General features: G+C 43.5%; 1 protein-coding gene across 22 annotated transcripts in view; it reads left to right on the top strand.

The window, feature by feature from the left end:
- BAZ2B (bromodomain adjacent to zinc finger domain 2B) overlaps positions 1-25,796 on the top strand; it is a 1,481,286-nt gene that overhangs the window by 981,946 nt on the left and 473,544 nt on the right. For all 22 annotated transcript variants that reach the window (XM_085645472.1, XM_085645482.1, XM_085645489.1 and 19 more), the window contains one exon: positions 14,034-14,096. In XM_085645472.1, coding sequence (XP_085501598.1) covers positions 14,034-14,096 — 63 coding nt within the window. The remainder of the gene's footprint in view (positions 1-14,033; positions 14,097-25,796) is intronic.

Consider the following 25,796-nt stretch of genomic DNA (forward strand, 5'->3'; position numbering starts at 1 on the left):
AGGCAGAGGAAACAAAGGCGCAAAGGGGCCAAACAGCGGCGCAACCAGTGGGAAGAACAAGAGAAAGTAAATGATACAATCCTTTCCACAAATACCACTGCAGTCATTAATCTAACCACAATTCCATTATCAGCCAAAGAAGAAGAAATACTCCAACTTGGTTTGTCATTTTGCCCTCCTGCGGAATTTAATTATGTTTCCACCAGAATTGACACATTCAAATACACCAGAATGTTGAAATTAAAAAAACATTTCGCAATGTATCCTAACAAATATAAAGTACCAGTAGTTCAAAGGGGCACTGGGCTCCAGAATGACATTCAGAACTTACAGGTTAACGACATGAACCTAATATTGGAACTAGGACAAATGGGCAATGAAGAGGAGTTTGAACAGGCAGACACTACAGCAGTACCATTCCAACATGCGGAATCAACTGCATCAGAACAGGGTTTGGTGATCGGAGAAAGTGTGTCGACAGGTTTTAGACCTCGGTCTAAATTTATTCCCACTACTGCAAAGGATTCAGTGGACATTTTTCACGAATTGGTGACTAATGATTTAAAGAATTTGGAGAAATGTACAGGTTCCGTGCATAAAAAATGGTCACAGCAACAAAAAAATTGCATGGATCTTATTAAGAAACTATCTTTAAATAACGATTGTATTGTTCAGAATGCTGATAAGGGCGGCAATGTAGTCTTGTGGGGTAGGCAGAAATACCTTGATGAAGCGTATAAACAACTAAACAATAGAAATAACTATGCAAGAATCTCACCGAATATGATGCAGAATAGCAATTCAGTGTTTAATACCAAATTACAGCAATGGTACGATCAAGGTCTGTTATCACATGACGAATTCCGTTATTTAGAGATTAAAAATCCAGTGACCCCAGTCTTTTATCTCATACCAAAAGTACACAAAGATCTCAATAATCCCCCAGGAAGACCGATTATTTCGGCTATTGGCAGTAGTTTGGAGAACACGTCTAGATTTGTTGATTCATTTTTATGCCCCATGGTGAAATTACTCCCGTCATTTATTCAAGACACAGGTGATTTCCTAAAAAGCATTTATGATGTACCATGGGAAAATGACATGTTGTTAATGACGATTGATGTCACCACACTCTGTACGAGTATAAAACATCAAGATGGCTTAAATGCCATAAAATACTATCTAGGAACAAGACCTATTTCACTATGGGCTCATAGTCAAATGTTATGCTCTATGGTAGAATATTGCCTGAAGAACAATTTCTTTCTCTTCAATGGGGAATTGTTCCACCAACTCTGTGGCACTGCGATGGGCACCTGCTTCGCCCCCAGTTATGCCAATCTACACATGGGCTGGTGGGAGGAGCAGGTGGTCCGTCAGCAGTGTCATGTTGAATGGGACAATAATATTCTCCATTGGAGTCGTTTTATTGATGATTTGTTTATTATTTGGAGGGGAACAGAAACATCAGCCAATGATTTTGTTAAGAAACTTCAGACGAACAATCTTAATCTAAAGTTTACCAGTACCATAAGTCAAAATGAAGTGAATTTTTTAGACCTCACAGTCTATGTGAAGAATGGCCATTTACAGACACGGATATTTCGGAAACCAACGGCAGGAAACACGTTGCTACATGCAACAAGTTTCCATCCCAGTAATCTTATTAAGAGTATCCCCTACGGGGAGTGTCTAAGAACAATGCGTAATTGTAGTGAAGTGGACACGAGGGAAAAAGAACTCCAGACCTTACGTTCCCGTTTTAAATCTAGAGGGTATGGAGCTGAATGCATTCAGAGTGCAATCCATAAGGTCAAATGCAAAACAAGAGAAGAAGTTTTATTTGAGCCCTCTGAAACAAATAAACGCAAACAGAAACAATCACTAGATTCTAATGAATGTAGATTGGTGACTTCATATAACAAGCAACATGGGCAAGTACGTAACATTCTGTCGAAACATTGGCATCTGATACGCAATGACCCCATTTTAGGAAAAATTGTGTCAAACAAACCCCTAATAACGTTTAGAAGAGCCAAATCATTTAAACCATTGTTGGTCAGCAATATGGCACCGAAATCTTGCAAACAACCCCTCAAAACTTCATGGTTAAAACGACAAGATGGTTTCCTGAGATGCGTGAAGTGCAAGGCATGCCAGCATGGTGTGAACACCAAGAAGTTCACAACAGGCTGCTCACAAATTGAAAAAAACATCAGAGGGCAGTTCGATTGTAAAACGGAGTTTGCCGTCTACGTACTGAGTTGCCCATGCCATCTTTGGTACGTGGGCAGCACAATTCTCCCTGTTCACAAAAGAATATTGCAGCATCTAAGGGCCATCAAAAACGTGGATAAAACATATCCGGTAGCACGCCACTTCGCGATTTACCATGATAGTAATGTGACAGGCTTATCGTACTTTGTCATTGATGCGATCCCACCCAATGTGAGAGGTGGTGACAGACAGAGAGCTTTAAGAAAATTAGAATCACGTTATATTGTGGAACTGAATAGTAAAGCACCAATGGGCCTGAACATTGAAGAAGATTTGTATACACATTTATAGGGCCTTTGTAGAGCTTGCTATACCCCTTCTGGATTTTCCGTTTTTATTTATTTATGAATAGCACATTGAAGTATTTATAAATGTATGGATTATTAGTTTTGTTAAGTAGGAATTAATGAATTGTGTTACATCACTTTAATTTTGATTCATGTGAGGTATCTAGGAATCAGATAAGCCAGAAAAATCAGGTATGCCCACTGGGGCTGAATTAGATAAGATAAGCCAGAAAAATCAGGTATGCCCACTGGGGCTGAATTGTAGTAAAGTGTCAAAACAATGTGGCAAACCCACATGGGTGAATGGTCTCTTTACGGCAATTGCCACTAATTGCAGGGCGCTTTTTTAGAAAATGGACCGTGGTTTATAAAAAAGTGTATAAATATGTTATAATATATTTGTAAATAGAGATCTACTAATGTGGATCAATCGTGAATGCGTTATACTTTACTTAAAGTTGCATCCTGTTATCGCTTTATCAATTGTAATAGGTAAAAACTACGAGTCTTTTTTCTGTTACACTCAATTTGTAGTCCTCACATGACCGTATCACGTGCACAGCATAAATGGTGGAAGTTGTTTGGCAAAACTTTGTTGGTGAACAAGCCTGCTGGTTCAGGCGAAACGCGTCCGACAGAGCCACTGAATAAACCCTGGTTGGAATTGTCAAACACACAGCGTCGTGTCCTTTTGTTACGAGAGGAGTGCGGTTTATATTTAGCGGACCGAGCTTGGAGGTCCGCCTGACGACGCACCCGCTGATTTGGAGTTTGCGGCGGCTGTTCTAAGCAGTGTGGCAAAGGATATATATATATATATATATATATAACATTTAGCCTGATTTATTAAGTAGATACTAAAATGATTGTGTTTATTGTTTGATGGCTTTATTTGATCCTTAAACAGTCAGAAATGCACACAATATAAATCATGTAAAACAGAGCACAAATTGTATACCTTAATAAATAATCAAAATTACAGCAGAAGGCTAAAACATAAGCTTTTTCCTGTGACACAAGACAGATTAAAAAAGGAATAGACACTAAGACAAACCGAGAAGTCCTTTGTGGTTTCAGGAGTGCCTCCCTGATTAGGAGACCCAGCTGGTCGGCTACGGAGCTCTGGATGCCGAGGGTTCTGCCATGTTGGAAGTGAGCAGAATCCTTCATCTTGGGATATCTAGATGCTACACATCTGAGGAAGTGGTCATCGGGAGGAAGGGAACCTGCTGGCCCATTAGCTTCCAACCGCCTTCTAATCTGAGGGCATTTCCAAGCATAAATAGGGCACCGATGGTACCCAGAACTGAGATCTCGACTGAACTGGAAGGAGGACTGCCCTGCTGCACAGAGTAGCCTGCAAAAGAGAGGCTGCACCAGTGTTGACTGCACCTGCTGAATCTGGTGGCTCGCAAAGAAGAGTGACTATGCCTACTATGGCCTGCTCGTGGAGAAGTCATCTCTGGAGCTCAGCCAAAATAAAGAGAATCCAAGGGTCAGTTGACTGACCTCATGGTCAAAGCACAGGGCCACAACAGCTGAGAAGCCTCTGAAGGATTTAGCTGTGACCCCAATACCAGGCGACTAGTAGCCCTGTCTTGACCTTACTTGAAGTTGCCCGAGTACATTCTGATTATGATAAGACAGAACCTTTTTCCAGTAGCCGCCCCCCAGTGCTCCAAACAACATTTTTGATCGAACACTGACCAGTGTCAACTAGCTTTTAGTGATGATTCGGAAGAATTCCTCTGACAATATGATGATTATAGCTTTGATTTGGATGTACAAGAGGCCAGTGGACTAGATACTTTCCCTGACACGGGTCTGGGTTCTCCCCCTGGCCCTTCCGCAAAAGAGTCTGCCTCATTAGCTATGGTCATTAGACGAGCTGTTAAAGTTCTGGACTTGAAGTTACTTTCTGTTGAGTTGAAATCTAATGTCCTCACAAATGTTTTCCAACCTTCACGGACCTCATCCAAACCTTTGCTGTCATGGATACTTGGGCTAAACTCTGGTCTTGCCCACCTGTGGACAGATAAGTAGCACAACTCTACAGGCCCCTGTCGGTTGATGTTGCATTCCTGACGCAGTGCGAGATTTCTGAGCCGCTGGTAGTTCAGGCATCTAATAGCAGGGTTAATCCCTATTCTTTTCCTACAGTCCCCAAAGAGAAAGTCAACAAGAGTTGCAGTATATGGAAAGAGTATGTTCTCATCAGCTAGCTTCACCCAAAAATCAGTTAGTGACAGCTATTTGCTGGGTAGGTGCTTAAGTGCCTTGGGCACTTGGTCGTGGAGTTCTTACTAGCAGCCAACTTGACACAGACTATTTAAGATGCCAGGATGCGGCCAAATATGATAGATATGGTAAGGCCTGGAAAAAGGCTGGGATAAAGGGTCCAGCAGGCAGTGTCTATGCCTGCAGGCACAGTAACCTCCCAGTCTCCACCTCCTCTGGCAGCATCCTCCTTGTTACTTTAGTTTAAAGTTAGTGGCAGCAACAATCCTGTGGGTGGCAGAATCAGTCATAACATCCAACAGGTGAGTCCTGCAGATGGTCAGTAATGCTATGCCGTGCCATTCCTTTCCACCCCACTGCCTTTTCTGCCTTCACCAAAGCAGCTTTGAGAAGAGCATTTTTCCATTTTTGTGCAGGAAGTTCAGATGGCTATTTTGGAGAAAGAAACTGTAGAGAGAGACCCTGCCTCTGAGATCAGAACTGGGTGTTAATACCGGCATTTCCTAGTACCGAAAAAGAACAGAGGTCTTCGTCCTATTTTATATCTCTGACCTCTCAATTTCTTCCTGAAGAAGGGCAAATTCAAGATGCTCACTCTGGACTTGGTTCTGTTGCCCTTTATCGAGGAGACTGGATGGTAACGTTGGACCTAAAGGGCTCTCAATTCTATGTTCCCTGTACTGCTAGAGCACAGATGCTGCCTTTGGTTCAAGGTCACCCATAAGCATTTTTTCAAATAGCTCTGCACCCTTTTGGCCTCACCAGTGCCCTTCAGATGTTCATGAAGGTGATGACAGCACAAATCTGGAGGACGGAGATACCAGCCTTCTGCTACCTTGATGACTGACTGTTGAAGGCAGGCTCGTCACAGTCAGTTGTGAACCTCCTTACATTGTTTGGGTTTGTGATCAATGTGCCGAAGTCTGACCTAACTCATTCGTAGAGACTTCCTTTCATCTGAGACATCCTGGATATAGTGAGTTTCTGGGCCTTCTTTTTAGATGAATGATTCCAGGACATTCAGGCCATGATCCTGATGTTTAAGCTTGTTTGTGCGTGTTAGTGAGGGTAGCTCTGAGACTTCATGGCCGATTTGTCTCCTTTAGTTTGCTTCTCAACCATGCCAGATGACCTGGGCTCTGCAGTGGGATCTGAAGTCTCTTTGGGCCTAGCACCAAGAGAACCTGGCGGATTCCATCCAGATTTCGGAGAAGACCTCAAATTGTCTGCAGTGGTGGCTGCTTAAACCCTATTTGACCACCAGCAGACCCCTTTCCCTACCCCACCCTGAGATGACAGATCCATTGCTGCAGGGTTGAGGAGGTCATCTAGGGGACAGCACCACTGCCATGTGGTATTATAACAACCAGGGAAGGGTGGGGTCCCGGGCCCTGTTCTAGGAGGCATTGCCTGTCGAAGTGGCTGAATCATTGGGGCATTTCCCTGATTGTGCAGCACTTGACTGGATCCTTAAAAGCCAGAGTAGACGAGCTCAGCCTGTGACACCTAGCAACTCACGAATGGTAGTTCTACCCAGAGGTGGCAATGGGGGAGTTTCAACAGTGGTGAAAACTCTGGCTTGATCTCTTTGCCACTGCAGAGAACTCGGTGTCAGAAGTTTTGCATGCTGGAGCTCCCCAGAAGTATCTTACTCAGCGATACATTCTTTCTAGAGTAGAGTAAGGAACCACTGTATTGGTTCCTGCCGCTACCGCTCCTGCCCTGAGTTCTGAAGAATATCAGGAACTGTCAGGCACAAGTCATCCTAGTGGCTCTGGATTGGTCCACTAGTGCATGGTATCTGGAACGTCTGGGCATAAACATCTGTCCTCCAACTAGGCTGCTGTTTCTGGAAGATCTTCTGTCACAGCTGTATTTTAGGGTCTTGCACACGGGCCTGCCCAATCTACACCACCATGCGTAGTAATTGAGCACAACAGTTTTAGATCTCTCTCACAAAGTAATGGATGCCATCCTTGTGGAGAGGCATCCTTATGCAAAGTTGGTTTATGCTAAAAGCTGGGTCAAGTTTGAAGCCTGGTGTGGCACCCGTAATATGGAACCATTGCATGCCAAACTGTTGGATGACCATATCGTCTGTTTTGTCTTTTGTCCAGCAAGGACTTGCAGTGAGCATAATTAAATGTCATCAGTCGGCGTTTTTGCATTTTCTAAACCAACTGTCCTTTCTAACATCACATGTTCTCAAAGGTTTCCTAGAACATTGGGTTTTTGAGATTTAATTGAAAACAATGGATTGCTGCGGGCTTGTAATGGCCTGTTGAAGCCCAGAGCTCCAAAATTCAAAAGTTGCTGTTCGCAGCTGTTGCTGTGAACAAACTCCTCACGGAGCCCGAGGAGATTTCAATCCCCTTGGGCTCCATGAGGCCTTTCTTATATTTGTTAGAAGATTCTGCCCTCTAGTGGCGTAATGTTCTTATGGCCTTATAGTCCTCCGTATTAAAGTCCCGCTCCCATTAATGCTGGAGCAGGCCTGTAATGGCAGGTATAATGTGCTCCAGTAGGCTTTAAGCCTTTAATCTGATTGCTAGTGTGTGTATGTGAGAGAACGGTCCTGAGGCGGAAGCCGGGACTTGAAACTCTGTGATACTGTTGTATTTGTATTTTGTTTTAACAACGCCCTCACAGAATCTGCTGCTCGATTTTAAAAGCACTCGTTTTTATTGTTTTACATTGTACATCCTAAAAAGCCCTGATCGAATTTGCCGCTTGATTTTAAAAAGCGCTCCTTTCTACTATTTTAACTTTGCACATCTTGCACACTCTGGGCTCGAACCCGAGATTAGTCGCCCGTTGTCCCGCCCTCTTCAGTGAGGAGCTGGGCGAGCAGACCAGTGCTCCGCCCCTCCCGACCTGATCTACATAAAATGACATCCTTCCTTAGGAAGCGCAGCGGGCGCGCCGGCGACGCGCCGAAGGCTCGCCAAAGGCGAGCCCGTCTGCGCCCGTCCGTGCCGGATCCGCGCCCAGAGCCAAGAACCCTGGTCCAGGGTCATTGCGAGACGCGAGTAGTCACTCCTATAGCCGCAATACACTACTGGCCCTACGGGGCAATGGCAAGAGCCCGGGCTGCGTTATCTTGGAAATGCGGGAAGATCTGCAGCCCCCCCCCCCCATCGCTGCACAAATTGCAAGCAGGCTCTCCCTAAGCTACGTTGGCAAACCAGTAAACTTCCCACTGCCTTATTGAAGCCCAGGGAGAGGAAAGAACATACTGCAGTTAAATGCCTGTTACTAAACGCCAGATCGCTGGTGAAACACAGTATAGAACTAGCGGACCTAATACTGGAAACCAATGCTCTGATAGCATTCGTAACGGAATCCTGGACAGATGCAGCCTCAGGCCCAGATATTGTCAAAGCTACCCCCCCTGAGTACGAGTGTTTTGTCCAGAATAGAGAAAAAAAGAGGAGGAGGACTGGCCATAATCTACCACAATTCGGTCAGAGGATCCTTCCAGCCTGGCACCACTGACCTTTTCGAAGCACTCGTTTATAATTTCACCCTATCTAACCACCATACCCTCAAGGGCAGCCTTATGTACAGGCCCCCCGGGCCCAAAGCCCTGTTTCTCCCAGCACTCAGTAGCCTGTTAGAAGAAGCGGTCTGCGCCAAGACGTTTACACTGCCGGGAGATTTCAACTTTCACTTGGAGTGTGACTCAGACCCTGACACGTGGGATCTCACAGAACTGATGCATGGGGTTGAGCTAAAGCAAAGGGTCAGTGGCCCGACTCATAGAGCAGGACACACCCTAGATGGAATTTTCTCTAACCATCCCGATCTAGAAGTCACTGCAGTTCGACCGGTCTCCTGGTCTGACCACGCGGCAGTTCATTTTGAAATTAGCCTGGCCCCGCCTCCCAGACCAAGTAAGGTCAAGAACCTGCCCAGAATGATCAGGAAGTGGAAAAACATAGAAGGGGAGGCTCTTGAGGGCCTGCTAAGAACCTCTATGGGGCCCCTTCCAGTCAATGTGGAAGACGCAGCCACTACATACACGAACTGGCTGGAGGCAGCTTGCCTCAACTTAGCCCCTCCTAAAATGTATCATTCCACACGCTCTAGCCCCTCGGCTCCCTGGTTCTCTGAACAAATCAGGGATCATAAAGTGCTCTGCAAGTTGGAAAGAGTCTGGCGGAAAAACTATAAAGAGGAGGATAGAAAGCTTCTCAACGCAGAGCTGAAAATGTACAAACACGCGATCCAAGAGGCCAAACACGCGTTTTATACTAAACACATCAAGGATGCAAGTAATTCCTCCAAGGAACTATTTCGCACAGTATCTTCCCTGGCTGCCCTCAAACCAGCAGAGATACCACCAAGTCGCAAATTATGCGAAGATCTGGCTAAATTCTTCCAGGAAAAGGTAGAAACATTTTTCCTCTCACTAGACATCCAAGCAAATATCGCCGCTCCAGAAACTAACCCAGAGGCAGGCTGTAATAAACCGATGTTACTCAACTTCTCCCCCATTTGGGAGGAGGAGGTGGGGAACCGACTACAAAGGATAAAATCTGGCTCCCCTAATGACCCCTGTCCGGCCATAGTGGCCAAACTAGCCCTCTTGGCCATGGCCGCAGGTCTCACTCCATTGTTCAATGCTATGTTGGACAGCGGGGAGTTTCCCTCGCGTTGGAAACAAGCCTCCATTCTACCCCTGCTGAAGAAACCTAATCTAGATGTGACGGATCTGAATAACTTTCGGCCAATTGCCAGTCTGCCCCTTCCGGCGAAAGTCATGGAGGGCATCTTAAACACAGCTGAGCGCCTTCCTGGGGGCAGGCCAGAGCCTGGATCCATCTCAGCATGGATTCCGGGCGGGGCACAGTACCGAATCTGCACTGATTAAATCAGTAGAGGACGTGAGATCAGTGATGGATGCAGGGGGCAGAGCCGCCCTCATCTTGCTGGATCTGTCCGCGGCCTTTGATACGGTCCACCATAAGATACTTGTGGACCGGCTAAGGGCCAGCGGGATTCAAGGAAAGGCGCTTAAAATCCTGCATGCCTTCCTTTCCAGCAGGACTCAGAAGGTGGCGCTGAGGGACTTCGAATCAGACCCTTTTGTGCTCCCCTGCGGAGTCCCTCAGGGGTCCTCCCTGAGTCCTACTCTTTTTAATGTGTACTTCTCCACCCTGGCACCAATTATCAGATCCTTTGGCTTCAACTTAACATCGTACGCAGATGACACTCAGATAGTGGTGTCACTGCTACCGGGGGAAACCGATAGCACAGCAGATAGGTTCAGAGGCTGCATGCGGGAAGTCAGCAACTGGGTGGCAGAAAATTGCCTCAAGTTGAATTCAGCTAAAACTGAAGTGTTGCTGTTCGGGTCCAGAGACAACTTCTGGTCCCCACGTTGGTGGCCGGAGGAAATGGGTATCTCCGGTCCCGAAGGTCAAAAACCTGGCTGTACTGATGGACGACTCTCTGTCCTTCAGGCCTCAAATTAATGCGCTTACCTCAGCAACCCACTACGTACTAAAAACCATCCGGAAAGTCCTGCCGTTTCTTGCCGATGAGCACAAGAAGACAGTGGTAACAGGATTGGTGATGTCCCGACTGGACTACTGTAACAGCCTATTGCTGAATGCCCAACAAGGGCTTCTTAATAAACTCCAAATTCTGCAGAACGCAGCAGCCCGCCTGATCACAGGTACACCTAAATTTGCCTCGGTATCATGGGACCTGGTGAAGCTACACTAGCTACCAGTTCGTAAAAGAATCACTTTTAAATCTCTATGCGTAACCTTTAAGGCTCTGAATGGCCTAGGGCCCCACTGCATGACCCGACTTTCCCAATGGCACAGACCGACAAGATCGCTGAGGTCAGCTGAGCAGGGACTGGTAGTTGTCCCCAGAGTTAGGAAAGCTCGTTGGGGGGGCAGGAGCTTTTCCTTGGGTGCAGCAAAGGCATGGAACGCTCTGCCGCTGAACCTCAGACAAATGCCGGACCTCCTTTCCTTTAGGAGAGCGTTGAAGACGTGGCTCTTCACACACTAATCCCTCTGCCCATACACACTACTGCCATTCAGCGCCAGGACACCTCCAGGTAACTGCGCTATAAAAATGTGAAAAATAAATAATCTGTTTCTCTTTGTTGCGTCACGGTGGGACCTCAGTTTGGCCCTTACTTTTATTAGATGCACCCCTTTTGAGCTGCTGCAGAGTTGTCACTCTACATCATCTAACCGTGAAGGCTGTCTTTCTCATCGCGATAACTTCAACTCATCGTATGAGTGAGCTTCAACTCTTTCAGTCCAGCTGACCTACACCAACTTCTTTCCAGAGAAACTGGTGCGGAGGACTAGAGCGAACTTTCTACCAAAGGTTGTGACATAATTTCACGCTGGACAGTCCACATTCTTTTGGCATTGTTTGTCCCAAATCGCCCCTTGAAAGAGGAGGAGAAATTCCATTGTTTTGACTACAAAAAAACTCTGAGCTTTTATATTGATTGTATCAAAGACCATCAGATGAACGATCAGCTATTTGTGAACTTCTCCAGGGCAAAAAAAGGCAAGGTTGTGCGGAAAAGGACTTTGTTCAGTTGGATAGCACTCTGCATTACGATCTCCTATGCATTGACCAAGAAGCAGTCTCCAGAAGGATTGAGAGCACATTCCACCAGGGCCAAGGCTGTCACCACTATTTTGGCACATGGACTTCAGTGCACACATACATGAAGCACTACTGCCTTGACTTCCCGATCTGACTGGAGGGTCATTTTGCCCACTCAGTACTGCAGGACATTTTGGTCTTGGTCATTCCACTGACACTCCACTGGGGGATTTAGAGCTTTGGTATCTATACTAAAGGTGAAAAGTCTGCTGTTAGAAGTATCCATCAGAACAACAAGTGATTACCCTTCAGTAATGCTCTTTCTTGTGGATACTCTATCTAGCCGAAGATTCCTCATTGCCCTCCTGCCTTCCCTTTCTGTGGAATGGACTCTTCATCTAAAAAGGTCCCAAATTAGACATCTGCACACAAGTACTACCAGTTGATTTTTAGGCTTCCCATCTGAGAGCGTGGACAGTGCAAAGAGAAAAACAGACATCGGCGCACAGTGGTCGCTCCTATATGCAGCCCAACTGTCCCTTCCGTGGTGGAGTGGGGTCGATGTGGAGCCACACTGCGCTATCAATCTGTGTAGTGGCTATGCTGAAAAATCTTCGAGATCCAGTCTGGTACCTGAGGATATTCTAAATGTGAAGAATGTGCCGTTAGATAAAGCATTCACCTGAAACGGCAGTACACAAGGTAAGCAATGTTTTATTTTGGCCAAGTTAAGAAAATACAAGGTAAAGCATACTCTCTGAAAAATGTTTGTATATATTTTAAGAAGAAAGTTGATAATCGTACTCCCTTCCGATGAGAATTTCTGCTTACTACTCCAGATTTTGTGTCTTTTGAGGAAGATCTAATCAGCATCTGGGCTGTACAGATTTCCTCTGTTCCAGAAAAATGAGCGCTAGTCTCCTATAAGGCAACCAAAGACAATCCTTATGTTCTTACACTGTCTCCAGCATTCCAGTGGCTCTGCCCTGTCTTAAACTGTGTAAATTAGATATACCCTTAATTTGCAGTTTTTACCAGCATGGCCTCCATTCTCATCCTGTAACCTAACAAGGACACTGCCTCCCACTTGACAAATTGGAGCCTGGCAATTCCTTAAATTTTCCAGGTAACTTTTTACTTTGGGCAGACCTACATATACATACTGGACTTAACCTATCAGATGCCTGGCCTACCTAATGAACTGTAAGGATCCTTTAAAATAAGTTTCCTTCATTTAGCGTGTTTATTCCCACTCCAAGCTTCCTTGCCCGTTGAGCTTAAGGGAAATTAGTAAGGAAAACTAACGGATATATACAATGAGAGTCGTTTGTCGCATGTCTGTTTTTGCAGCGCAGTAACAGGCCCTTAATTTTATAATTTCTGTTCAATCTCCTATCCTTCAAACCACCTCCTCACATTGCAGAGCTCAAGTTATGTTTTGGGGTAGACATTGAATTGTAGTATTTAACTCTCAAATGACCAGTGCCACATTAATTTAGTTGTAATTAATCTGTGAGTTGAAAGGCAAAAAGAAAACCCGTGTTAAATATTTTGTACTTAATTTAGATAAAACCTGAGTAATACACGTTAAAGCTGATCTAATGAACCACATGTGTAGTGCCATTAACTGTGGTAGAATAAAATGATAAAGCCATAATACCAAGGATACCCTATGGTTTGCTAAGAACATATCCTCACTCGTAGAAGGTAACAACTAGGCTTTGGTATCAGTTTCTGTGTATAGATTGACACTAGGCTTTTGGGTTCAATTTTCTTGAACATTTGTAATTGAGGCATCAGGAAAAAGAAGGAAAAATGGCTTGATTTGCCTGAAAAGTTGTTTGGCTTGCTAACAAGTGTTGGCATACTAGAAAAATAGCTTATGAAATAATGTTTTCATTCCATGATAGGCTGCTATTTTTCCAGAATGAAGGAAGTACAGAAAAGGAAAATAGATTTATTCAGTCCGAGTAAGGCAACAGACAAAAATGTAATGCAAGTGATAACATTAGATTGCAAGCCAACTAGTAGGTATGCATACCACTTGCCCTTTTGAGATTTCACCCATTTTGTTTCTTTCAAAGAATTAAATATGGGAATAGTGATACCACCATAACAAATGAGATTATATATGCATGTCTGTCTTGATGAACCCTTTTCAGTATGACAATTGTAAGATAATTCTGCTATTGACAATTCCAGAATGTTGTGTCTATTCCACTTATTCAAGTATCACAATCTGGTGTTAAGATCCCTTTGTAAGAGAGTTTTATGCTACATATCCACTGCTTACTCTTGTAGCAATGAAGGGCAAGTGATCTGTCCTACCTGTAAAAATATGCATTATTCATAGTACTGTTCCTGAAGGTAATATAATGTTGTGGTCTTTTCTGATCTTAAGTTTTACAAGACTGTTTGTATGATGTATACCTTCCAATATATTTGAATGTTCTCTTAGAAAAATGTAAAGTTCATAGTGTTTCTTTTTTGCTTATGATAGGCAGTGTGTTACAACAAATGCTCACTCTAATTGTCCCCTCCCCCTGGCTTAATATCCCAGTTGTTGATAGTTTTCTATTCACTGTGTCAGTAATAGCTCTTCTTTCATGCAAAAATTTTAAATTAATGCTCGTTTGCTGGTTTAAGGAGGATGAAGAAGACAACACAAGCATTGAAGAACTGGAAAAACAGATTGAAAAACTGCTAAAGGTATTATGCTTTCCTTCAGACAATCTGCTATATTATTGTTAATGTCATTGCACATATAAACATGATTAATTCTTTGTAGCTGTAATTGCATTGTCAGAAATAATAAACTTGCTTATTTTTATCATTGTGTCCATATTTAAATGTACTGCTCTATAGATCTAATTTCTAAGGTAATTATGTCCAGCCTCTTCCATTTTTAACATTAGGGCTCGCAGTCACTTAATAAGCAGTGCCAAAATGGTGCAGATAATAACGTGAGAACCATCATCCCCTTTTCTTCGACCTTATGCATCTCCTGGGTACATCACCCATCATTTTAGTCTTGTGCAGTGACCTACATGATTGTAACTTTACTGCGGTTGCATTCTGTCAATATGGAATTGTTCAATTTAGTGACTATCTTTATAACTGTTGGGTTGTATTATTTATCTCTACTGCTATGTGCGTCCTACTATAAATTAGTACCTTACTTCTATAATTGGACGCCACAGATGCTCTTATTTATGATTTCAGATCCGGCATGATCAGTGTAAACAAATTGGGACCCCCCTGAAAACAAGTATAGTTCTCAGGGCTGGGAAAACATTAATGTATAATCAAACTTCCTGAGCAACTATGGATAATTTCAAAAATCAGACAGGAGGGAGAAAGAAGAGGCTTAGATCCACTCAGCTTCCTTGTCTCAATAATCACAAAAATCAATTGGAGAGTGGATCACTAGTCCTGAAAGAACCAGGGTATGCAAGGTCAGTACTTAGTACTGTTTAAGAAACCCTCATTCACGTTTAGCAAAGATCGAATAAGGCGGTATATCTTGATTCTCCGCTCAATTGTTATAAACGTGACAGCATCATCATTGGGTTAATCCAATGCTTCCCCCACCCAGAGGTTGTACCACTGGTAGTCTCAGTAGTGATCGTGAATAAAAAAGTGAGGTGACGTGTGGTGAAAGAGTACTTGATAAAAATCTCGTAAAACCAGTGAATGTCTTTTAATAGAGCTGGGTTCGAGATTGTTTAAAAAAATTATATTGTAAGTGTGCACGTTTAAGACTTCCAACCTCCGGGTGGAGGAAGCATTGGATTAACCCAATGATGGGGCTGAATTAGACAAGATAAGCCAGAAAAATCAGGTATGCCCACTGGGGCTGAATTGTAGTAAAGCGTCAAAACAATGGGGCAAACCCATATGGGTGAATGGTCTCTTCACGGCAATTGCCACTGATTGCAGGGCGCTTTTTTAGAAAATGGACCGTGGTTTATAAAAAAGTGTATAAATATGTTATAATATATTTGGAAATTAAGATCTATTAATGTGGACTAATTGTGAATGCGTTATACTTTACTTAAAGTTGCATCCTGTTATCGCTTTATCAATTGTAATAGGTAAAAACTACGAGTCTTTTTTCTGTTACACTCCATTTGTAGTCCTCACATGATCGTATCACGTGCACAGCATAAATGGTGGAAGTTGTTTGGCAAAACTTTGTTGGTGAACAAGCCTGCTGGTTCAGGCGAAACGCGTCCGACAGAGCCACTGAATAAACCCTGGTTGGAATTGTCAAAGACACAGCGTCGTGTCCTTTTGTTACGAGAGGAGTGCGGTTTATATTTAGCGGACCGAGCTTGGAGGTCCGCCTGACGACGCACCCGCTGATTTGGAGTTTGCGGCGGCTGTTCTAAGCAGCGTGGCAAAGGATTTTGTTGCCGCCGCCCCCCCCCTCACGCAAGAGAACGCACAAAGAATTCCTCGACAAAAGCAACCGAAGTGAGTCACGGTGGTCCGGTGAGTCGGAGGACCCGCGGAAACTCCGTTTCTCAGGTGAGCTATATCGAGTGGGCGTGAGGGGAAGCGGGGAAGCCAGTATTTGATTGCAATAGCAGCTTCCAGCTTGGAGAGCAGCAACTGGCGGTTCTTGACGAAAATAAATAGAGGGTTTAAAATGTCGGCTGCGGAAATGAAAGAGAGGGAAGAGGCAGCTCTATCGATCTTTGACGACAACCAACAGGTCGCAAAGAAAGGTGCGGGAAGCTCAGCCAGTATAACGCCCAATGACAAGGTATCTGATGTGCTAGTCAGACTTAAAAGACTGGAGAAATTAAAACGCAGCGAAATGTCGAAGTGGTGGGAAGCGAAATCTCTACAACGCTACTTAGAAGTTAAGAGAATTCCGAGGGGCTTGCGAATCTTGGTAGCCCCGACCTATGAGGATCCCAACCCCAACATGTTACGCGAATGGGCTGACAATAATCAAGAGTCCTCACGTAGAATGCTTGCCATTTTAATCAAATACGCTGATATTGATAGAACCAAGATATTGGAAGAAATTGGCCAAATTACGGAGATGTTGGAAAAAGAAGAGGATCAAGATGTGATTAGAAAATACAAAAAAGATATGACAGACCGTCTGCAAAAATTAGAAGCCTCAATCAAAGAGAGAAAAGCAACTAAATTCTTGCGAGACAAGGGCGACTATGAACGAGGACAAATATACACATTCGCTAAGAAATTCGAGAATGTTCGTAGACAAAAAATGAATCCCGGAATGCAACAAACAGGAGGAGCCCAGTCAGAACTTGGTAGTTTATTAAGCTCCGAAATTGAGACATCCGCAGATGAGGGCCCCAGTACTGCCACTAACCATCAAATCCCCTCAGTACTAGACGAATTCGGTTTTTTACAAGAAGAGCGGAGATTCAATCTCCGCCCAAGAACTGCAACCAGCTATGCAGGACCAGGAAGGGGAAGAGGCAGAGGAAACAAAGGCGCAAAGGGGCCAAACAGCGGCGCAACCAGTGGCAAGAACAAGAGAAAGTAAATGATACAATCCTTCCCACAAATACCACTGCAGTCATTAATCTAACCACAATTCCATTATCAGCCAAAGAAGAAGAAATACTCCAACTTGGTCTGTCATTTTGCCCTCCTGCGGAATTTAATTATGTTTCCACCAGAATTGACACATTCAAATACACCAGAATGTTGAAATTAAAAAAACATTTCGCAATGTATCCTAACAAATATAAAGTACCAGTAGTTCAAAGGGGCACTGGGCTCCAGAATGACATTCAGAACTTACAGGTTAACGACATGAACCTAATATTGGAACTAGGACAAATGGGCAATGAAGAGGAGTTTGAACAGGCAAACACTGCAGAAGTACCATTCGAACACGCGGAATTAACTGCATCAGAACAGGGTTTGGTGATCGGAGAAAGTGTGTCGACAGGTTTTAGACCTCGGTCTAAATTTATTCCTACTACTGCAAAGGATTCAGTGGACATTTTTCACGAATTGGTGACTAATGATTTAAAGAATTTGGAGAAATGTACAGGTTCCGTGCATAAAAAATGGTCACAGCAACAAAAAAATTGCATGGATCTTATTAAGAAACTATCTTTAAATAACGATTGTATTGTTCAGAATGCTGATAAGGGCGGCAATGTAGTCTTGTGGGGTAGGCAGAAATACCTTGATGAAGCGTATAAACAACTAAACAATAGAAATAACTATGCAAGAATTTCACCGAATATGATGCAGAATAGCAATTCAGTGTTTAATACCAAATTACAGCAATGGTATGATCAAGGTCTGTTGTCACATGACGAATTCCGATATTTAGAGATTAAAAATCCAGTGACCCCAGTCTTTTATCTCATACCAAAAGTACATAAAGATCTCAATAATCCCCCAGGAAGACCGATTATTTCGGCCATTGGCAGTAGTTTGGAGAACACGTCTAGATTTGTTGATTCATTTTTATGTCCCATGGTGAAACTACTCCCGTCATTTATTCAAGACACAGGTGATTACCTAAAAAGCATTTATGATGTACCATGGGAAAATGACATGTTGTTAATGACGATTGATGTCACCACACTCTATACGAGTATAAAACATCAAGATGGCTTAAATGCCATAAAATACTATCTAGGAACAAGACCTATTTCACTATGGGCTCATAGTCAAATGTTATGCTCTATGGTAGAATATTGCCTGAAGAACAATTTCTTCCTCTTCAATGGGGATCTGTTCCATCAACTCTGTGGCACTGCGATGGGCACCTGCTTCGCCCCCAGTTATGCCAATCTACACATGGGCTGGTGGGAGGAGCAGGTGGTCCGTCAGCAGTGTCATGTTGAATGGGACAATAATATTCTCCATTGGAGTCGTTTTATTGATGATTTGTTTATTATTTGGAGGGGAACAGAAACATCAGCCAATGATTTTGTTAAGAAACTTCAGACGAACAATCTTAATCTAAAGTTTACCAGCACCATAAGTAAAAATGAAGTGAATTTTCTAGACCTCACAGTCTATGTGAAGAATGGCCATTTACAGACACGAATATTTTGGAAACCAACGGCAGGAAACACGTTGCTACATGCAACAAGTTTCCACCCCAGGAATCTTATTAAGAGTATCCCCTACGGGGAGTGTCTAAGAACAATGCGTAATTGTAGTGAAGTGGACACGAGGGAAAAAGAACTTCAGACCTTACGTTCCCGTTTTAAATCTAGAGGGTATGGAACTGAATGCATTCAGAGTGCAATCCATAAGGTCAAATGTAAAACAAGAGAAGAAGTTTTATTTGAGCCCTCTGAAACAAATAAACGCAAACAGAAACAATCACTAGATTCTAATGAATGTAGATTGGTGACTTCATATAACAAGCAACATGGGCAAGTACGTAACATTCTGTCGAAACATTGGCATCTGATACGCAATGACCCCATTTTAGGAAAAATTGTGTCAAACAAACCCCTCATAACGTTTAGAAGAGCCAAATCATTTAAACAATTGCTGGTCAGCAATATGGCACCAAAATCTTGCAAACAACCCCTCAAAACTTCATGGTTAAAACGACAAGATGGTTTCCTGAGATGCGTGAAGTGCAAGGCATGCCAGCATGGTGTGAACACCAAGAAGTTCACAACAGGCTGCTCACAAATTGAAAAAAACATCAGAGGGCAGTTTGATTGTAAAACGGAGTTTGCTGTCTACGTACTGAGTTGCCCATGCCATCTTTGGTACGTGGGCAGCACAATTCTTCCTGTTCACAAAAGAATATTGCAGCATCTAAGGGCCATCAAAAACGTGGATAAAACATATCCGGTAGCACGCCACTTCGCGATTTACCATGATAGCAATGTGACAGGCTTATCGTACTTTGTCATTGATGCGATCCCACCCAATGTGAGAGGTGGTGACAGACAGAGAGCTTTAAGAAAATTAGAATCACGTTATATTGTGGAACTGAATAGTAAAGCACCAATGGGCCTGAACATTGAAGAAGATTTGTATACACATTTATAGGGCCTTTGTAGAGCTTGCTATACCCTTTCTGGATTTTCCGTTTTTATTTATTTATGAATAGCACATTGGAGTATTTATAAATGTATGAATTATTAGTTTTGTTAAGTAGGAATTAATGAATTGTGTTACATCACTTTAATTTTTCATGTGAGGTTTCTAGGAACCAGATAAGCCAGAAAAATCAGGTATGCCCACTGGGGCTGAATTAGACAAGATAAGCCAGAAAAATCAGGTATGCCCACTGGGGCTGAATTGTAGTAAAGCGTCAAAACAATGGGGCAAACCCATATGGGTGAATGGTCTCTTCACGGCAATTGCCACTGATTGCAGGGCGCTTTTTTAGAAAATGGACCGTGGTTTATAAAAAAGTGTATAAATATGTTATAATATATTTGGAAATTAAGATCTATTAATGTGGACTAATTGTGAATGCGTTATACTTTACTTAAAGTTGCATCCTGTTATCGCTTTATCAATTGTAATAGGTAAAAACTACGAGTCTTTTTTCTGTTACACTCAATTTGTAGTCCTCACATGATCGTATCACGTGCACAGCATAAATGGTGGAAGTTGTTTGGCAAAACTTTGTTGGTGAACAAGCCTGCTGGTTCAGGCGAAACGCGTCCGACAGAGCCACTGAATAAACCCTGGTTGGAATTGTCAAAGACACAGCGTCGTGTCCTTTTGTTACGAGAGGAGTGCGGTTTATATTTAGCGGACCGAGCTTGGAGGTCCGCCTGACGATGCACCCGCTGATTTGGAGTTTGCGGCGGCTGTTCTAAGCAGCGTGGCAAAGGATATATATATATATATATATATATATATATATATATATATATATATATATATATATATATATATATATATATATGCTAACAGACTAGAGACTTCAATTAAATTTATGTATTTTTTATTATAAACTCATTTTTTTATTCTCTAAAAGCATCTTGATAGGCAAGTGGTGAATAATTGATAGTATAGTATCAAATGACGGCCACTCACAGTATCCATTCAGTGAGTCTAGCATACTACATGACATTGTTGATTGACAGTGATTTAGAATTTAAATACAATCAGTTACATGAATAAAGAGACCTCTTTTAAATACAAACTATTATCACAACATGATCACTAAGAGACCGATACGTGGCTTTAGGATTTTGATGAATCTTCATCAACGGGCATTTCGGCGCCGAGCGCCTTCATCAGGAATACCACAATCGGAATGTCAGGATACCTAAAATGATATAGTAGTCTAGACCCATAATATTTAGCTGTGAATGACTAAATGAAGAAGATAAAAAAACGTACTCTGGTTGTTTTACTCAAATATCAGACCTTCACCATAAAATACAGACATCAAGCATAAAAGAGATTAAAAGATGGAGTAATTAATTGTCTAATCTCCTGTGATACGTATAGCTACTAAGAAGTGTTTTCAGATGTGATATTTTACATCTAAATCACCAACATCCAGAAGAATAAAAAAATCCATTGTGACAGGTGTTCAGAACATTAAAACTTCAATTCCTATTTGAGGAATATTTCAGTATTGGTACCTTGTCTCTATTTATGTTTGGCACTGGTATATGCTTTGAAAGTGCTAGAAACTGGGCTATGTGCAACGATAAATGTCCAAATAACAACTATGGGGTAAAAAGGACGAAAATATATAAACATTGATAATAATGTCAAACCAAATATTAATTGTTTAATAGGAAATGGACATACATTAGTACCTTGATACATCAAATATAGGAGATACAAATCTTAGCAATTACTCATGGGGTCCAGTAGCAGGTTGCCCAAAATGCAATATAGCATATGATAAATATGATACACTCCAGTGTTTTGGAATTCTAAATAGAGAGCTAGACAAGAAGGTTCAATCCTTACAGAAGTGGATGGCAAAACTTGAGAATAGGTTTGCGTTGCGAGAAATGTTCTGAATACCAATAGAAAGTCTCCAACACAAAAAAATAAGACTGGCCAGTATATTTTGTAAAAAGAAATAACCTTCAAACTACTATAGATTGTTTCAGTGAGAATAAGAATGGAGGCATGCCTGCATTCCCACAGATATTGAACGGTAAATTGAGCCACTAGCAGGCAAACAGATGTGACTGGTATAAAGAAGAAATTACCCCAGTCACTCCTGAATTGTTTCAGCGAGAATGATAATAAAGATGTGCCTTTAACATCCCAGAATGAAGGTAAATACTAGACCACATGGCAAGATTTAAACTATAACCATCTAAGAAGAAAAAATGTATTGATCAAGCAGGTTCAATTCCTTCGATGATCAGAGGCAGTGGTGTCATCATGAACAAACCTAAAATAACAAGAGGTTGCAGCCTTGGCTTAGCTCCTGCTCACAGTTCAAGTCGTGGACTCAGAATTGGTCCTGAGGATGCTGCTGCGACCACTCAACTTCGTTCTGACCATGAAAATGATCACTCCGCTGGTCCCCACCCTGTGCCCAGAATTTCTGGGGCAAACTTCGACCCCACAGGACATACAGGCCTTCGAGGAGCCATACTGCAAATTTTTGGTGCATTATGGGGGCCTCTACTGTGGTTATTCCCTAGCACCTTTTGTTCACTTTGGGCCCTTTACCAGGCCTGTATTGATAGTGGTACAAGCTCCTACGCCAGCCCCGAGATTCATGCCAGTCCTTGCTATCCCGACTCTGGTACAGATGCCTCAGGAGCAGGACCCCATGCTGATGTTGGTGTCAGACCTTGAACTGACTTTTAGCCAAACCCAATCAATAACAAAAGCTCAACTGGTTGTCATACAACCTGACACTAACTCTGTGCCTCTGCCACGTCGTACTTACCAGCAGAGATTCCATTATCTCTTTCGTTCTGTCTCTGATCCTATGCCAGAGCAGGGGAGATATTGATGATGATGATGACAATGTGAATGGCTTGATCCCCCACACTATACTGATGGTGTCTTGTACATTGAAATGTACAAAAAGAGGGCTTGACTCCTCGCTTTTAGGCTGGGCTTGACTCACCATTTGGGCGACCAACAGAAGAAAGTGGCTTATTTGCAGTGCTGGTCCGAATGGTAGCTGGGAAAAAGAATTGGAGCTTCCTTATGTTGAGATCAAAATAAATGTTCTAACAGAGATTTTTCAGCTCGGGCCAACGAGTTCCTAACCACACTCTCACTGCTACTTTGATGGCCACTTTGTTGAAGCCTTGTTCTTGCCAACCTGGGAATAGGCAGCTTTCAAGACATTACAGACCAGAACCTGGTGACACTGATTTTCTCACCGCATCCCTGATGGCTTTATCGTAGAGGTCCAAACCAGTAAGGTGAATCCTAACTCCTTTCCAACCACACCTCTGGCTAGGGAATCCAGGGGCATGTTTTGAGCCTAGCACTGAGGTCCATAAATGCGGTTTGTTTACTAGGCCATTACGCATAAGCCCTTTGGAACATGTCCAGCGACACCATGCCTGCAGTCCCAGAAGATTCAGTGCCTCTTTGGCCCATACGATCCATTATGGACAGTACATGGTCGAATATGTCAGTACCATTGTTTCCTTCGTCTGTGGATGCATTCCACAGGATTCTCCGCTGAAGTACAGATTTCCCTCATGGATATGCCTTTTTATGTGTTTTGGCTTTTCAGTTAGAAGGAAGGCTCTTCGTTGGAGCATTGTAAGGACAGCAAAGCTACAGCGCGCTCCTTTAGGCTGACTCATGTCAAACTGTTTTCTCACCAGTTTTGAAGGTTCAGATGCTATTCCAGAGGGCTGGACTATAGACAAACAGCCTTCTCACCCAGTGATGCAGCAGACACCACAGTCCTTTTGAGATTGTGGACAAGGGTGTAGCAAGCAACTGCCCCCAGCATTGGCATCAGCCCTCCGACTCCTTTTACCGCACTACAACGGTCACCAAACCACTTTAGTTTGCCCTTTCTGGTCCATGCCCAACTGGTAGGTGATTCATCATTTTCTCATAGGTTGGCCATCTATCACATCAGAGAGGTGAGTCTTACAGATTGCCCTGCATTTTCTATCCACCTCACCCATTATTCCTACCACACCATGCAAATTTCTGACAACAACTTGTCCATTCTGTCACAGAAGGTGGAGCTGTCTCCCCAAGGGTGCTGTCTTTCTGAAGAAGGAAGGGGCCTTAGGCCTATTCTGGACTTTAGACCTTTGAATGCCTTCCAGCTAAAGGACAAACTCAAAATGTTCAGTCTGGGGTGGGGCCACCTCAGATGGCTGACCGCATGCAACTTTCTGAAGCTCTGGTTCCCCTGGCAGAATCTGTAATGATCCTGCGTTCCCTGTGGACTCAAAATGCTTAAAAGGTTCATGCCATGTATGGAAGCTGTAGTGGTGCTGATGTTGGTCATGGGGCCGCCAGACATCTGGCCTATTAGCACAGCAGATGCCTGCCAAAGTACAGAGCTCAGGCCTGGCACTGATAAGCTTAGAGGCTGCTGTGACCCATACCTAGGCCAGGAACTGTAGATACACCAGTGTGGAAATCTCTTCAGAGAGCCGTCATGCTCTCGGTTAATCAGCCATCAGAAACAGGTGTGGGGGCATTGCGGTATGATGTCCAGGTGACTGATGAGAGCTCCAAGGTGGAAGCGGTCTGCCTATTTATATGTGCATCTAGTGAACTAAAGTCAGAGCACTGAGGTGAGACAAGAAAGCCATTGTGATGACCTGATGTGATCATCCGAACAAAGGCGCGTACACCATATAGGTTCTCTAAAAATTTGAGTTTCCTGAGTTGAGAAACAACTGGTATAGAGCCTCTTTGACCACTTATTACAAAATAGAGAATGTGAGAGTTTCCAAGGCGGCTATCGGTCAGCGACACTTTTCGTCACGAGTGGTACTCAGGCCTTCTGTATGACCTTCCACCCATACCATTTCTGCCCAGATTTCTCAAGAAGATCAAGAATGACCGGCCCATGTCATTCTTGTGGCCCCATACTGGGCACAAAGAGTTTGATATCCTGAGCTTTTGAAAATGGGTATCGATGGTCCAGTCAGGCTGCCACTTCGGGAGGATCTTCTGTTGCAGTAGCAGGGGAGGGTCCTCCACCTGAACCTATAAACTCTCCGCCTCCTTGCATGGAGATTGAGCGGCGAAAGTTGATAGCTTTTGACCTTCCTTCTGAGGTTTGTAAAGTTATTCTGGCAGCCAAGTGTCCCTCCACGAAAACGGTATACGTCTGCCGTTGGCAAAATGTTTTAAAATATTGTACAGAAAAGTCTATTGACCCTCTTTTTGCCTCTCTTTCTGATATTCTACTGTTTATTCTTACCCTTGCCCAGCAGGGCTCTGCTCTGGGCGCACTCAAGGATTATCTTTCTGCTCTGTCTGCTTATCTGTGGCTGCCTGACCAACCCTCCTTATACAAGTCCCCTATTGTAAATAGGCTTCTGAAAGGGTTTGTGTATGTTTCCCCCCTTCACCATTTATAATGCCTCCGTGAGATCTGAACCTGGTTCTCACTTACATCATGTGTGCTCCCATTGCGCTGTTACACAATTGTCCCCTCTGGCTGCTTACGATCAAGCCTGCCCGCCTTATATGCTCTGCCACATCTCTATAAAGAGGAGGAACGACTCCACCGTCTGGACGCAAAAAAAGCGTTGTCATCTTACCTTGACCTCACAAAAGAGTTCCAGGTGGACAACCAACTCTTCGTGGGCTATGTAAGGGCAAAAAAAGGTTGCAGTTTGCACTGGGTCGTTCTCTGTATCAAGATCTCCTAGGCCCTGGCTAAAAAGCAGCCTCTGAGAGCTTATGGGCCTGTTCCACCAGGGGAACAGCTGCGACTGAGTCGTTGAAGGCGTGGTGTTCTAGTCCTGGACATCTGCCAGGCAGCAACATGGACTTCCCTGCACACATTTGCCAAACACTACTGTCTGGACAGTCATGTTCGCAGGGACATGCGTTTCGCCTGTTCGGTCATACAGGCCTTTTTAGTTTAGTCAGTCTTCTTCGCAGCCCACCACCTAGATGTTATGTCTTGGGTATCTATTCAAAGATAAGTAATCTGCAGCTAGAAGTCTCTTTCAGATGATCAAGTTACTTACCTTCAGTAATGCAGAGACGATATCTAGCTGCAGATTCCCTACAGACCCACCCATACGTCCCTGCTCTGCAGACTTATTTATAGGACATGGGTTGCTCCCTTTTCAGGGCCCTAGTTTGGACACACATTAGTTGGTTCACTTCATGACTGCTTTTGACGTGGAAATTTGTGAAAAGTAACTGACGTCCGCCCGCCTGGGTGGTGCCTTTATATAGGTGACCTTGGTGTTACATCACTGATGACACAGCGTGGAGTCAAATGGAAACTCTCAACAGTGCACAAGGGTACTGCTCACG

Source organism: Triturus cristatus, chromosome 3_1, assembly GCF_964204655.1.
Source record: "Triturus cristatus chromosome 3_1, aTriCri1.1, whole genome shotgun sequence".
Lineage (NCBI taxonomy): Eukaryota > Metazoa > Chordata > Amphibia > Caudata > Salamandridae > Triturus > Triturus cristatus.